Source organism: Rhamphochromis longiceps, linkage group LG17 (genome assembly GCF_057381845.1).
Source record: "Rhamphochromis longiceps isolate RC_006_pf linkage group LG17, R_longiceps_female_GT1.1, whole genome shotgun sequence".
Taxonomy (NCBI): Eukaryota; Metazoa; Chordata; class Actinopteri; order Cichliformes; family Cichlidae; genus Rhamphochromis; species Rhamphochromis longiceps.
This window is the reverse complement of record NC_140573.1, coordinates 6,616,945-6,632,896: the sequence shown is the minus strand read 5'-3', so window position 1 is coordinate 6,632,896 and position 15,952 is coordinate 6,616,945. Positions and strand designations below refer to the sequence as shown.

Here is a 15,952-nt window from a genome sequence, read left to right as displayed (position 1 = left end):
ACTTACATACTTTGGATTCATGTGCCAGGTCACCAAGGAGTTATTTTTTCCTTCCCATATTTTGGTTAATCGGTAACCTCACAATTCAGGCATAACTTCAGGCTGTTGCCCTTGTGATAGTATAAATATGCATTTTAGTTGTTTCATGTAATTTCTTTTTCATATGTTTTGGAAGCAGGCATTGATGTAAATTCCTTCCACAATGCAAATAAAGGGTTCTCCCTAGCAGAGATGTTACTTGTAACGTGTTACTGTAATCTGATTACTTTTTTCAGGTAACGAGTAAAGTAAGGGATTACTATTGCAAAAACGGTAATTAGATTACTGTTACTTTCCCGTAGGAACGCTGCGTTACTAAAACCGTGATTTTTTTGCAAGAATGTCTCATGACAGTGACAAGCGAGTGCGACGTTCGTGACAACAGCTGTGTGCAGATCAACAGTGCATCATATATCGAGTGCGGGAGAGAGTATGAGCGTGCAGTGTTTAAAGCGTGGAAGTACTGACCTTATTTGGAGTTTGATTCCATAAAAAGTGACAAAAACATTAGTGTCCGTTGTGCGTGGGAAGAAAACTTCTTTTTACACGGAAAAAAACACCCCTAAACTTCCGAGCAAGCACTGAGTGCGCTATGACGTAATGGGAAATTCACAGAGAAACTCGCGGATTCTTCCACTGACCGCTGCGGCACACCTGCACCAGGGTAAACCTCCGCCTACCCTATTCCTGCTTTACAGGTGAAAATAGAGCAACAGGACCGCTAGTCTTTGATGTCATTTATTTTCTGCTGTGTTTTACTTGCATCTATTTGAAAGAGTGAGTGTAAACACACACACAAAAAAAAATATTTTATGTGCTGGAATGTGCAGAAAATAAGTTTAACAAATTTCTTCCAGTCAGAGAATGTTGCATATAATTAAATTTTTGCTTGATGCATAAAGTTAAAAGGTTAAAACTAATAAAACAAGTTTTAAAAAGAAACTTTTCCATTTGATTACATTTTGTATGATGGATTATGTAGAAAAAGTAGAATTGGGCTGAAAGATCTATCGCTTTATCACCAAGTAACTAAGTAATTAATTACTTTTGAAAATAAGTAATCAGTAAAGTAACGGGATTACTTTTTGGGGGGAGTAATCGGTAATTAGTTACTGACTACTTTTTTCAAGTAACTTGACCAACACTGCTCCCTAGTGTTTAATTATTTTGCATAGTGTATAGTGTGATGTTTTTTTTATTATAGCTGGAACTGTGTATTTAAAATAAATACATATGTTTGTCAGAAGGCACACCATCTGTTTGGTCAGGTTTTGCAAATGAAAAACGTCACATGCCAGAAAATAAGAGAAAAGTACTTCCCAACACTGACACTAGATGTCGCTGTTGCTGTTCTCAAGTTAAAACGTGTAGGAAGTTTTTATATTACATTTTTTAAAAGTTGGCTGAGGTTTCTTCTGCTCATGTTAATCAGTGGACACATCATTTGTTCAATGGAAAGATCATCACATTAGATCCAGACACAACGCATATCAGAATTCTGCCTGTCCTAACGTCTCAGCTCCTCTAAGTGTGTCCTTAGCTGAGAGTTTCCATTACATTCCTAAACTCAGGACTGAATGGCTTTTGTGTCTGAATTATTTCTCAGTTCATATATTTCCATTGATTTAGGTCAAATCTGGCTTTACACTAACACCAAATCGCCTCTTATTATGTCCACAGTTCAATTTCCTTATTTGTTAAAATACATCAAACTCAGTTTCGCTGTTTGTTTTTATTTGACATTAACTGACAGACAGATGTTAATAAGTACAGCATTAAACAGATTGTAACAAACATGTTATCGATTAGTGAATTGCTTCATGATTTTTGATTGAATAGTACCCATACTACATGACATGGACTGGGAATTCAGTTGAGAAATGATTATAACTGAAATGCTTCCATCCACTCTGGACTCTGATTCTTGTTGAGATGGATATCATCGTATAACTTGCAAGGTTGTTATAGTTAACTAAAGCTAAACTAAAAACTAAAATGTGATTAAAAAAAACAAAAACATTTTAGTTAACTAAAATAAAACTAGACCAAACTGAAAACTAACTGAAACAATCTTACGATGCTAGAAAACTAACAAACTAAAATGAACATGTGAAAATATGCACTTAGTGTTTGTTAGTTTGGTACATTTGAATCTGAACTTGCTTTATGAGGCTTTGATGCACATATTTTTTGAGATTTCTACACAACTATTTCAACAGTGTGTGCTTTTATTGTAATACTGTACTGATTTTGCTGATTGTTGCCTCTAACATAAGACCTCCATACAATAATAACTAAAAAATTACCAAAACTAAGACTGAAACTAAAACTAAATATGTTTGGAACAGTAAGAAGTAAACCGTAGTGAGCAAACTTGCTGCAGAAAGTAACTGACTATGGGACACATCTGGGTTCCTTTGGCCTGTACAGAGGTACGGGGTGGAAATGAGACGAAAGCTGCTGAGTGAAAATGTTCAAATATTTTCACTTTCGCTTGGCACGCTCCAGCCCTCCTCCTTCCAGCAGTTCTCTTTTCAGCTGTGCGCTCTGAGCTTTACGCACAAGTATAGAGACACAGTGTCAGAGAGCAGAGTGCCACGCAGAGCATCGCTGTGTGAGCATGTCCCGGGTAGAATTATCGTTATTATAAGATGATCCTGCTGCTCGCTCTGCTTTCTGTTCTCTCTGGAGAACTGGGTCTGTGCCAGAAGGAGGATGAAGGCTTCACCTTTGATGGAGACATCCGCCAATTTGTCGTGACCCCCAACATGCTTTACATCGCCACAGAGGAGAGGCTGTACCAGCTGAGCCACGACTTGACTTTGATCAACAGTCTGACCCAGAGAGGAATCTTAAAGACCGGAAACCAGCAGGATGATGTGCAGTTTTACCGGGTTTCTGACACAGCTGAGTGGAACGCAACTTTCAGCATCAACGTGTTGTTGCCTTTCACAAAGAATGACTCGCTGATCAGCTGCGGTGTGACTGACGATGACTGCGGCCACTGCGAGATTCTGGACCTGAAGAACATCTCCAAGCTTCTGCACAGAGAACACATCCAGGTGGGACCTCTGAAGCGCAGCAGCAGGTCAGTCAGCTTTCTGGTGGATGTGAAGAAGAAAACTCAGGCTGACACTTACATTCTGACCGCGATCCAACAAAACACAGAAAAGCCCGAAAACAACAAGTGTGGTATTAATCGGCAGACTGTCAATCTTCAGGATGCAGATGACAAACAGGGTGGAGGTATATTTTCTCTAACTGATGGAGCTTCAGGCACACCTGGGATCAAAAGTAAAGGTGATGTGGAGTTTGTTGACGGGTTTCAGATCAATTCAACCATCTATTTGTTCTCCAACGCGCTCTCAGCTCAAACAAACAGAGTCCGTCTCATTTGGCTCGAAGGCGAAAAGAGCAAAGCTGATACGCTCAAGTCTCTGCGGGGCGCGACTCTCAGTGTCTCTGACAGTCAAAGCAGCAGACTTGTGGCCTCCTCGGTCATCCCGGGGGAGCAGCCGGTGCTTTGGAGCGGCGTTTTCAGTGTGGATGGAGGAGATACCGACACCCAGCTAATGGTGTTTGACATCAGCCCTGATTATAGCAGGAACACTGACAGAGATCCAGACTTCTACACCTCTGTGCCATCAGAAGTGACGGTGAGAGCTTTTTAAACTCTGATTTAATGGTTGTACTGTTGATATTGTTCTCACCTGCTGCTCCAGTATCTTCTCTGGTCAGTGATGCAAGTAAAACATTAATATGAGGGGCCGTACAAGCCAAAATTCATTCTTTCACTCTCACACACATACATTCTTCTATCAAAAGATAACATCAATAAACTTGGGTCAGTTTGATAATAACGCAGCAAGATGCTTCAATAAGGCTTTCAGTAGTAGTAGTGTTCATGTCTTCTGGTTTCTCATGTTTTGTTTGCGTCAGCCAAAGATCCTGAAACCAAAGGCAGTCCTCTTCAGGCAAAGCTACATGACCTCAGTGCTGGCAGTGAGGCAGAATGCCTGGATGGTTTTCTATATTTGGACAGAAGATGGGCTGCTCATTAAGGTAAGGAATTAAGGAATTTTTTATATATGAAATTGAATACCATACGGTCTCAAAAGTCATTCTGATAAACAAGGCCTGCATCAGGTGTTGAGGAACCAGGACACACTGATGAGTGTGTTTGCAACTGGAATACAAAGGCAAATGTCGATAACTGCTGAGAATAGCGAGCAGTTGGAATGCTACTAAGCAAGTAATCACAGCAGAAGAGGTTACATGAAGAGGATGTGGGACTTGAGGATTCTTTGGCACACGACATCTATACTAATGACAAAGCAACTTGTTGCTCAGTGTTCCAACATCTGGAAGAAGCAACTGCTATAAAAACTAGAGACTGATGAGGCAGAACACAAATATAGAGGCTAAGTCAGCACAGAGGGAAGTTAGCCAACTACTGGAGATGCAAAAAGATGAGTTGAAGAACAAGATGGCTAATAAGTGCAGCAAGCTGTCCATACCTGAGTGTTCCACGCAAAGACTCACAGCTTTGGCCAGCCACTTGAATAACGTATACCAGAGAGATAGAAGCCAGTCCTGAACCATTAAAGGTGTACTCTCAGAGGCAGGGAAACAGTATGAGAATAGTGAGTGGGGAATTCTTTGTTCTTTATTTAGCTATTTAGTGGAATATATTATAACCTGTTTACTGGAACTCAGCATTTGGTCTCCAAAGAGATGTAAGTGCAAGTGAAGAAGGTCATTACAGTGGATAATCTCTGCATTGTTTCATTGGTTAGTCTTGAACTAACCTGTCTTGAACCTCTCTTTACCAAACTCTAAAATCAAGAGATGCCTTCAAGAATGTAAATACAAAAAATAATTTTGCACTTATTGACAGGAAGGACACGAGACCTCAAACAGTTGGCTTTGACCTGGAAAATATTCTTTGGAAAGATGAAACAAAGATTAACTTGATGATGATGGGGATGTAGAAGCTGTATGGTTTTTCTGAATGCAAGTTGTAACATTTAACATTTGATACATTGTCTCTGCATGATTTTTTGATTAAATATTGCTCAATACTGTATATCCAATTTGCAGATGATTTAAATTCTGCTTACTGTCCCATGAAACAAGGTATAAACAGATTAATCACTCTTCTGATACTTCTGATTTGAGAAAAACAAACCAATAAACAAAGCATTTTATTTTAAATAAATGAAGAAAAAACATTGAGTACAGAAACAATAGTACAGTGTCTCAGAAATAATCACCTTCTTGTTGTCAGCTGTCTGTGGACAGGAAGTATCACGCTGCCTGTCCCACGGTGCTCTACAGGACCAGTGATGACCACAAAGTGTTTTTCAAATTGCATCTGGATCCAGTGGGTCATAAACATGTGTATGTGCCATTTACAAACCAGGTACTTATATTATTTACTGATTGTCTTAACGTCACATGTACCTGTGCTGCATTTTAAAGTGTTTGTTGTTCTAGGTGAAGCGAGTTCCTGTGTCAAAGTGCAGCACGTACACAAATGTGCAGGAGTGTTGGTCTGCACAGGATCCATACTGTGGTTGGTGTGGCTCTAAAAGCAGGTGAGAGAAACAATATCTGCAGCTGACGTCTTCAAACAATTTTGAACTTGGTGATCATTTCTTCTTCTTCTTCTCCCAGCTGCACATTTGAAGATGACTGCACAGATTCAGACTGGCTGTTCATTCCTGATGAGTCCCAACACAAAATGATTTCCCACAAAGTTGAAAAGGACACAAACGGACAGGTACAGCTTACAAACACACTCAGGACTGTGATCATTTCTGGTTTTCATTTATTGTTCAGTTATGTCCTTCCGATTTTAGATCTCACTGAAAATCCACACACACCTGACTTTGGGCCAGAAAGTATCGTCTGACTTCACCTGCCAGTTCTCTGCAATTTCTGGCCACCTTTGTATTGGGAATAACCCTCCACGGTTCCCCCAGTGCACCTGCTACCTGTCTGATCACACACTTCCTCCTGATGGTTTGTCACTTTTGATAAATAATCCCAGGAATGTATTGATTTGAAACATTTGACAAATTGAGTTGAATCTTTTGTTGTTTATTATTATATATTGGTCCAACTCATTTGAAATTCATCATTTAATATATATATATATTTATTTTACAGGCCTGCATGTCACAGTAAAGTTTAGGCTTGGAAAAATACTCCTGTCAGAACAAATGAAATTAACCAACTGCTCTGACATCCATGGACCTCCAACTTCTATCTTGTAAGTCCAGTCAGATTATAAAGATAACAAATAATCATAGACTGAAATAATCATTCCCATGACTTATAAAATAACCATGTCCTAGTCATACAAAATAAATATGATGAAATAAAATAAGTGAATCTTATGAGTAGTTCTATGAGGCACATTCAAAGTCCTCTGATCCTATATGATTGTTTTCTGTTCAGGTGTCAGCAGTGTATCAAGGCTGGTTGTGGTTGGAGCAGAAACAGCTGTTCCTGGGCTAACCAAGGAGAGACTGATGTAATAATGAAACTATCGTATTTTTATGGATTTCTGTAGCAGTTTTTCACATTTCATGTTGTGCATTTGTTGTATGGAACATTTCCAATCCAACAATATTGCGTAAATGTGTAGAAAGTGAGACATAAACTCTGCTTAAAAATTCAGATTTTCTTCAGTGTCATTTGCAGTAGGTCATGAGGCTAGACTAGTTGATGAATAGAGTTTAGATTTCCCTCATTGTAAAAGGATTCACTTCAGTTTCTAAATGGAAATACTCAGGTTAGTTGTTTCCTACCATTTAAACGTTTTGAACAAAGCTAATGTTAGCTACAACATGTCTGAGATCAGCTCTAATAGCATCTGCACAGTGTTGTGATTCAAGGATAAATTCATTCTCTGCTACAGGAAAGTGTTTGCCAAACGTTGGAGTCTGGGAAGAACTTTTCTGTGAGTGTAATGCTCTTTTTTTTATTGTTCTTCTGATACTGATCCAGTAGAGGTTTTAATGGCAGAAGAAGGAAATTATTTTAATCTGATTATTTTTTTGTTTCACCTTCAGATCCCAGAGATCTTCTCCATCACTCCCAATGTGGTGTCGTTGTATGGCACAAACCATGCTGTGTTATTAGGTCATAACCTTGGTGACGTGTCAGGAGTGAGGATCCAGACGCACACTGACTGTGCTCCAAAAGAGTGAGTCACTTTACAGATAACTAAGATGATTCCTGGACTAGAAAGAATTTATTAAAGTGTAGAAACAATTCCAAACAGGGAGACATATTTAAAACTGAATATTCTACAATTTAATTTTGACAATTGAAAAAAAAAACTTTAGCTTTACAGCTTTTAGCTTTGGAAGAGGCTGCAGAAAGTACAGGTACGAGTGATGCACTATTTGCCTCTCAGTGTCGGTGCTCAGAGAGACTGTTTGGTATCAGAGTGGAAAAATGAAACTCCGCCGTGCTTCCTGTGCTTTTGCTTTGAAGAAGTCCATCGCTGTCAGTTGCTGTGTTAAAAGGATTCCTCAGGATATTTTATAATCACAGTAGATGCGTTAAGTTTGGAAAACACATTTCTTCATACAAACAAATCCTTAATTATACTGTGGAAGATTTTACTGATCAGTTTTTGTCTGTGTTCAGATTTTCTGCATAATATGATGATCTTAGTGATGACTTTTCTCGCTCTGTGTGTGTGTTCTGGTCAGGTCTCCTGTTTGGGACAACTCTGGTGTCAGTGTGACGTTCCACATTCCCAGCACAGATATCAAAGGTGTGGTCAATGTATGTGTTCTCCTCCCAGATGGTAGTTGCCACGGCGAAGCTAACATCACATACTTGTCATCACCATCCTGTACAAACGCTACTCCAAGCAGCAGCTGGATAAGGTACACTTAATTTAACTGAAACCACCCAACAAAGCCGAGATGTTATGAAAACAGATAATGTTAATTTCTTTGAATGATTAAGAGGAACTCGTGTTGAACTTGTGTTTTTGGGGAACAGGTCACCTGAAAAAATACCCAAGTTCACTTTAGTTATTAGTACCAAACTCTGAGGCAGAGGAACTGAAACTTTCACAGAAGCTGCAGCACACCTAAAGTGACACAAGCAGTGCACTGCCTGTAACATATTGTCTTCTGAAACTAGAACTTGCTTGTTTATCACAAATATACCACTGTGCTAAAGAAAATGGATCTAAAATCTGCTCTTTTTTCTCAGCATTTTTCACAAACACTAAACCTTCTCGTTCTACAGAGGTCGCACATACTGGTATTGCATAGGAAGTCTTCTTTTTTTATCTTGCATTTTCTTCTTCCATTAAGAAATGATCCACCACGTTGGTTTGGTACTTAAACTCTCCAATAATACTACTGTGATCCATTAATGCTTTGTTTCAGTCCATCAGACACTTTGGTCTGCAGCATCATATCTGATTATCCTCATTATCCTCAGGTTGTTCTTATATATACTCAAATACATATAAGAGTAACCAGTGTCTTAAGTAGCAGTGGTCAACTATTGTTTTGCTGTCAAATTAGAGTCACTGTAATCAAAATTCTTTTGAAAGGTTCTCTGCTGTGACTAAAATTATGCTCTCTGTGTCCTGCAGTGGGAACAGGAAGATCACAGTCAGGGGGTCCCACCTGAAGTTTGTTGAAGGCATTGTACACAGCCATGCCATGCAGGAAGTTGCACTTCCCAAAAACAGCAGCTACCAGGTGGGTCTGTACACACACAGTGTCCAGTACAGTTATTATACATGACATACACCCTCTCACTGCATGCCAAAGCTCTTGAGTAATCTTCTTACAGTATGTCATCTGTACATATGCACAGACTTGCAGCTTGAAGCTTACCCTTAACCCATAACACAACAATAAAAGTACCATCCTCTTTTTGTGCCACCAAAACAGCTCTGAACCCCACACTCTATGCTGTGTTACACTGTTAAAAAAAACATCTTAAAAAAACGGTAATATTCCGGCAGCTGGGGCGCCAAAATACGACCGTAAAATAACATAAAATAACTTTCCCATAAAAATACGGTTATTTTCAGTAATGAAAATAATCTTGCGCTAATTTGACATGGGATTCTGCCTTTTCCAAGTGCTTTTAGACATTAAATTAGGAACATTTTTACGCGATCAAACAATGAAATTACCTATAAACAAGGTCAATGAATGTGGAAATATGAATCATAATACGTAAATGTACAGAAATATACAGTTAACAGTTGGTTTAAATAATAATGGATTGCATGCCCTGGGACAGAGGCGAGGGTGCCATATCGCACCATTGGCCCCTTTGGCCATCACTAATAGGCGGGAGGTGAAGAGTCTTGACCACGGGCACAACGGCTGAGAGTGTCTGAGCCGGGGCGCGAACCGGCAATCTTCTGATCACAAGGCGAGCTGCCAACTCTTGAGCTACAAACGCCCTAAATAGCAAAGATAATAATACTTATGTGATGTAACACAAGCTTATAGGAATCATGTTATATACTTTTCCATAGCATTACATTTGAATTCAACAGTTCAATCTTTCAAATAACGGACAGATATTTGTGAAATCATGATACATTTGTGAATGTATTTTAACAATCTAAATATGCATATGTACAGACAGATACATTTAATAATCAAGAAAATTATGTTGTATTACATTACAGTGATTTAACGTTAATTTACATTCAAAATGAGAAGTCAAAGTCTATTTACGTAACTTTAATGATATTCTAGAAGAACAGAACATTACTGTAAAATGCACAGTAGAATACCTTCATATTAGGGTTTTTTTTCCTACGGTCGCAGCGTTACCCGCGACCTTGTTAGTTCACATTCATTGGCCGATGCTTAGCATCATGTTATTTATATTAATTGCAATTCCTACCTCTACATTTCTTTTTCAAAATATATAATTAGCAACGCGTGTCCGTGCAATGTTTTACACTGTGGCATGCAGAGAAATCTTAACAAAGAAGCTCACAGAGAGAGATTGAGCTTGTTATTTAACCCCAAGCTGGTAGGGGAGCTCCTTATTAAAACATTTGCCGATGCAACAATGTGCCTCAAGGTTCAACAACAGCACAACAGAAGTCACTCATGGTACAGCACTCTCTCTACAAAACAACAACTGTCAGTAACGCTGCACCACAGCGTAAACACAACATTCAAGATAACAGTTTAAAGTAACGTAACCATAAACAATAAAACAAGAACATCTAAACAGCAGCACATGTCCCAAGGCATGATGGGAGACATTTCTGGATGTATTTTTACGATCTAGATATGCATATGTACAACAAAATATATTTAACAAACAAGTAAATTGTGTTTTATTACATTTACAGTGATGTTATGTTATTTTACATTTGACGTGTCAGATCACAGTCTACTTATGTAAATGTAATGATATTCTAGAAAAACAGTACACAACTGTAAAATACACAGTAAAATAATTTGACATTACTATTTTTTGGAACAGTGTAGCATGTACTGTCTAAAAATCAAATGAAAAAAACAAAACAATAAACATATTGTAGTTTTCCTGTAGTGTATCAAGTTGAATTGTTTCAGAAAACAACGATATTACAAAAATGCAGTAATCAGAAAAATCACTTACATTTTATTGGGAGTCAAATTAAAATAAAAAGGCAAGGTTAAAATAAACACCTTGTTGAAGATTGAGGGTAACCGGTAAGATTATTTGGCACAAAACAAGTTATGGAGAGAAGCTGAATCATTAGAAATATAGATGTTGAGGCGCTTCTGATTCTGTGATTGACATTAGGTTTATCATGTCACCATCATGACCATACCATGCTAGCTATATAAAGAGTCTATGATTTATATAAAAATGTAATTCATTGCAGAGTCTCACCTATGACTCACCTTCAGCTGAAAACAGTCCTGGGATTTCTAGCAGCACTGTGTTTTTGAAAGTAGCTAATCAAACCTTGGCCTGCTCCACAAACATGTCCTACTATCCAGACCCTGAGTTTATCAGCTTCACAGCCACAAGGACAGGAAACAGTGTTCACATCACTATACGGGTAATGCATGTTTTAAATCGCACATTCACAAACATGTGACATCAGCTCGTAGAACATCAGTCTTTGCTTGTGTTGTTGTTTTAGAAAAAGGTCGATAAACTGGAAATGACAACAGCAGAGTTATCAGTGTGGGGCGTTCAAGACAGTAAGGAATACTGCTGCGTCATGGAAACAAACAAAACCAGTGATGAGACTCACTCTTTCACTTGTGAGGTTAAAAACCCACCTGACGTTGAATTTCAGCTGTTGTTGGTAAATCTTTCTTTCATACTAACACGAGGCACTGTTTATGGACAGACAAACATACCTATCCGGTCTTTAAGTCTGACATCAATAGCCATTTCTGGGTCCAAACTCCACTTCAGGTCCCAAAGTCAAACAAACACTGCGGCATCACTGAGAGTTAAAAACTGTCTAAATTCTTTCATTGTTCAGATTAAGAAGATACAAAGCATTAAAACACTTTAAAAACACAACAGCCTTAATTAACATGGAGAGGTTTGGACCCGGAAGCAGGGTTCATACGTCATCACTTAAAGACTGGATCATTGTGATAAGAGCTCCACGGTGCAGTACTCTGCTAATGGTTTAGGCACTGAAATGATATCTTTCAGATATAATATCAAGTGATTAGGTTCAAAGACAAATAGTGCTATAAATATTCTTATTCACTGAGCTTCACGCGGAGCACAATCAATCAGAATGGATGCATGATGTAACTGCTCTTTGCTTTTAACATAACGTCAACTATCCTTGTACAACATTATTTACAGCCTGTTTGACATTATGATTTTTACTGTATGAATAATATTTTGAAAATCTCTGACCTGCTGCTCTATTGAGACTTTCCTTAATGTTTTCTAGATAAAGTATGGTAGCAGGACCGTAAGCCTCAGTAAGCCTCGGCCTTCATCACACCTTCTATTGCTGCTTTTGCTGTTGATACCCTGTGTTATTGCTGGTAAGTGATTTTGATACATCAGCTTTTTATTTTATGACTAGGATTTTTTTTTCTTAGTTTCAGTGTCGCTGTTCGCATTGCATTGTAACAGAAATACTTTGCAGAGCCGACACTAATGCTAGCGTTATAGTTCGTTTAGCTGTTAGCTATAGATTCCTTTTAGGGAATCAGGCTCCAAAGGAACAATGGCCTTTCAATGGTTTATTTTGTCATAGTCAGTTAAGTGTGTCTGATACATGGTTAGTTGTCCTTAACTGCTTGTTAAAAGTCCTAAACAAAAGAGCTATACAAATGATAATTAACCTCCTTGGCACAAGCTATCAGTCCTTTCAAACTGGGCTGTCTAACATGCTATATAGATGTTTTTAAAGCTACATTCACGTGTCACAAGTTTCCAAAGTGGTTAGTGAGACAAATTTTATTTGGTTTTATGCCATTTGAAGCCCCACTTGTGTCTACTCTCAGAATGAAACCAAGGACCTTTTGTTTATTAGGCAAGTGTGTAAACCCCTACACCTACACTATAGAGCCACATGAAAACCTTTTCTACTCCACAACTCTCTAGTTTTCTGCTTGATTTAAATCAGTTACCGTTTGTCTTTCAGTGCTGGTGTTTATGTATCTGTGGAGGAAGAGACGTGCCACAGAAATAACGTTTAAAGTTTCTTTCCTGTCTCTGCTGGCTGACTGACAGTCTTCACGGAGTTGCTGTACTAAAAGTTGATTTTTCCAGTTGTTATATATTTTTTGTATTTTCATATATTTTTCATGAGTCATATAAACATAAAACTAATTAAGGCTTTTCTTGAAATGTTGAATTATTTTGTTCAAGCACTATCCTATTAAAGATTTTTCTGATATCTGCTTTTGTGATAGTTCTCTGACTGAACCAATTGTTGGAATTGTATATTTCAGACAAAATTACATGTCTTAGACTTTTACATTGTATGTTAAACCTTTTGCATGTTTAGAACAATAAGAGTTATTGTAATAGATAGTATGTTACTTCTCTTTCTCTTAAGTGAAAGTCACATATGTACTTTTTGGCTCTAAAGCCATATAAAGCCTTACTACATGCTATCTGTCTATTTGGAGATAGATGGAGTACTGGATTAGGCTCCCTTTTGGCCTCAGAACTGCTTTAATTCTTCATGATACAGATTCAACAAGATGCTGGAAACATTTCTCTCAGATTTTGCTCCATGATATCATTGCAAGGTTACTGCAGTGGAGAAGGGTTGGACATGGTCAGCATGAATACTGTGTTTAAAGGTTTTTAAACAATGCCCAGGTTTAAAGTTTGCCAAAGAAATATTCCCAACACCATTACACTGTCTCCACCATCCCAAACCACTGATACAAGGCAGGATGGATGGATGCTTTCATGTTATTTACACTAAATTCAGAATCTGAAACATGGAGTATTTTGACACAAGGACACACACATTTACACCAAACACACAGAGAGGGACACACAGGACAAAGACACAAGGGGAACCCAAATGTGCAAGAAAGTAACATGGAATAAACTCGGGACTAACTAAATGAAGCATAAAAAATAAACCATAATCCACGGGGCGATCGTGGCTCATGAGTTGTCAGTTCGTTTTGTAATCTGAAGGTTGCTGGTTCCAGCCCCGGCTCCGATAGTCTCGGTTGTTGTGTCCTTGGGCACGACACTTCACCCGTTGCCTAGTGGTGGTGGTCAGCGCGCCCTGTCAGGACAGCTGTGGCTACAATGTAGCTTGCCATCACCAGTGTGTGAATGTGTGTGGGAATGGGTGGATGACTGAATGCAGTGTAAAGCGCTTTAGGGTCCGCTAAGTAAAGCGCTACACAAATACAGGCCATTTACCAGTTGGGGTGAGTTGGGAAAAAAACAACTCTTAAGGTACAGCATTACAGCTTGTTGATGGAAATGGGTGAAAGTGAGATCAGATGCAATTGATTGGTGCGTGTTACATTTGGTTTCTTTGGAGTTCTTAAAGGAGGTTGGGATGTATATTCAACTTTTTTACAAATGGGCGGCAGAGGGACAAGACCACGTTGTGTAATTACAGCTGGTAGGGCTGGAGTAGGTTGGTTTGCCTTTCTGGGGCACGAATCATGCGAAAAGGCCTGGCAGTTTCGTAGATTCTGACACTGGCGAGGCGGGCCTCAAATTTTGCATTTTTGGCCTAATAGATGGCAAAGGAGTCTGTTGTGACTGTTGTCGTCCAACCATCTTTGAAATGGGCTGGATTTACTCATCTTGCTCAGATGTGATTTCCCTGCCTACATAGATATTAGGGGTGCAACAATACTCGTATCGATATTGAACCGTTCGATACAGTGCTTTCGGTTCGGTACGCATACTGTACGTTTATGATACCATAAAACAATAAGACAAGGTACGACCTCTCCCATGCTCCCAGAGTGCTCTGGAATGCACACAAAGTTTGCAGACTATTAAGGATCAAACCTCTACCAATCTACAACTAATTATAAAACTCTAAGCCTATAGAAGTAGATATTTCTAAGCATAAATGACAATCAACAATACAAAACCTAACAGGAAGAAGCAAGAAGAAAGAGTTAAGTAAAGTTTGACTTATCTGACTGTTTTGTTTCGCTTAATGCATTTTATAATCCGGTGTGCCTTATGGTCCAAAAAATACGGTGTGTTAAATCTGATTGAACTAATCCCTTGTCTTCTGCACAGGATGGTGAAGCTAATTCTGTGCATGTCCAGGTTAAGGATAATGGCAACAGCACATACGCCTGCACCTACACCCCACGTAAGCCTGTGAAGCACACTGTGATGGTCTCCTGGGGAGACGTTCACATCCCCGAGAGTCCGTTCAGGGTGAGTATGCACTCACACACGCTCTCACTTTCACTCTGGCATGCAGGGATTGTCTTTTCTTCTCACTGAGAAGTCTCTTGAGTTTTGGTGTTTGTGCCCACAGATGAATATCGGAGCTGAATATCGGAGCGGGCTGTCATCCAAACAAGGTGAAGGTCTCTGACCCTGGAGTGGCAAAGACGGGCCTCAAAGCCTTCGAGACAACATACTTCACTGTTGACTGCTCAGAGTCTGGTCAAGGTAAAGCTCCATAAAACTGTGTGTGTAAGAGTAAAGATCGCAAACATATGATCATGTCAAAGAAATATTCCAAACATGTTTATAAACAGATATTACAGGGAACCGTATTTAACCCACCTGCTGTTTGAGGCTAAAAATGACTGAAGAGCATTACCTGCAAAGGTAACATGCTAACACAGCCTTTGTCCTCTGCCATCAGGACAAAGGCTGTTTGCGTTTAGACTATAACAATGACACCCTTCAGGGTCAAAGTGGATCCTTCTCAAGGCAGAGGGACCAAGACTCAGCCGCAGTGGTAAGAATACCTGTACTGCCTCACAAAGTCAGAGAGTACTAACAAAAACAAGTCTGTTGAGTTTGTTTAGTTTGTTGGTCTATAATACGGTCGGAATGTTTTCCGTCATACTACATGGAACAACGCTTCATAACACTTTTATGAAAATGTTTGATGAAATTGACAAGATCAAAATTAAAATCACAATCGCACGGATTTAAAAAGAAGAATAAACATGAATAAACAGGGTTATAGTTGGTATGGTTCAAGGTTCAAGGTTCTTTATTTGTCACATGCATAGTTATACAAGTATAACACACAGTGAAACGTAGCCTGACACGCTCCTCGACATGTGCAAAAAAGAAAAAATAAAAAAAATAAAAATTTGGGGGGGGGGGGTGTGTAGAGGAAAAACATTGTATATATATAAATATAAATATAAATATATATATATATATACATATATATATATATATATATATATATATATATATATATATATATATATATATATATATA

The 15,952-nt window shown here is 38.7% G+C and overlaps 1 protein-coding gene across 1 annotated transcript; it reads left to right on the top strand.

Annotated features, from left to right (window-relative positions):
• Positions 1 to 29: 29 nt before the first annotated feature.
• LOC146649187 (plexin-C1-like) lies at positions 30 to 12,901 on the top strand. Its single transcript, XM_085387217.1, has 16 exons — positions 30 to 3,695; positions 3,979 to 4,101; positions 5,327 to 5,461; positions 5,536 to 5,636; positions 5,716 to 5,821; positions 5,901 to 6,063; positions 6,211 to 6,313; positions 6,502 to 6,577; positions 6,965 to 7,006; positions 7,119 to 7,252; positions 7,767 to 7,946; positions 8,672 to 8,780; positions 10,934 to 11,113; positions 11,198 to 11,365; positions 11,978 to 12,074; positions 12,680 to 12,901. Exons 1-16 carry the CDS (start codon positions 2,691 to 2,693, stop codon positions 12,763 to 12,765), a joined length of 2,808 nt encoding a protein of 935 aa, XP_085243343.1. The 5' UTR covers positions 30 to 2,690; the 3' UTR covers positions 12,766 to 12,901.
• The last annotated feature ends 3,051 nt before the right edge of the window (positions 12,902 to 15,952 follow it).

Coding starts and splice junctions, on each gene's coding strand:
- LOC146649187 (XM_085387217.1), top strand. CDS start 2,691: ATGATCCTGCTGCTCGCTCTGCTTTCTGTTCTCTCTGGAGAACTGGGT. Junction 6,314..6,501: donor GGACCTCCAACTTCTATCTT/GTAAGTCCAGTC, acceptor TTTTCTGTTCAG/GTGTCAGCAGTGTATCAAGG. Junction 12,075..12,679: donor GATACCCTGTGTTATTGCTG/GTAAGTGATTTT, acceptor TTTGTCTTTCAG/TGCTGGTGTTTATGTATCTG.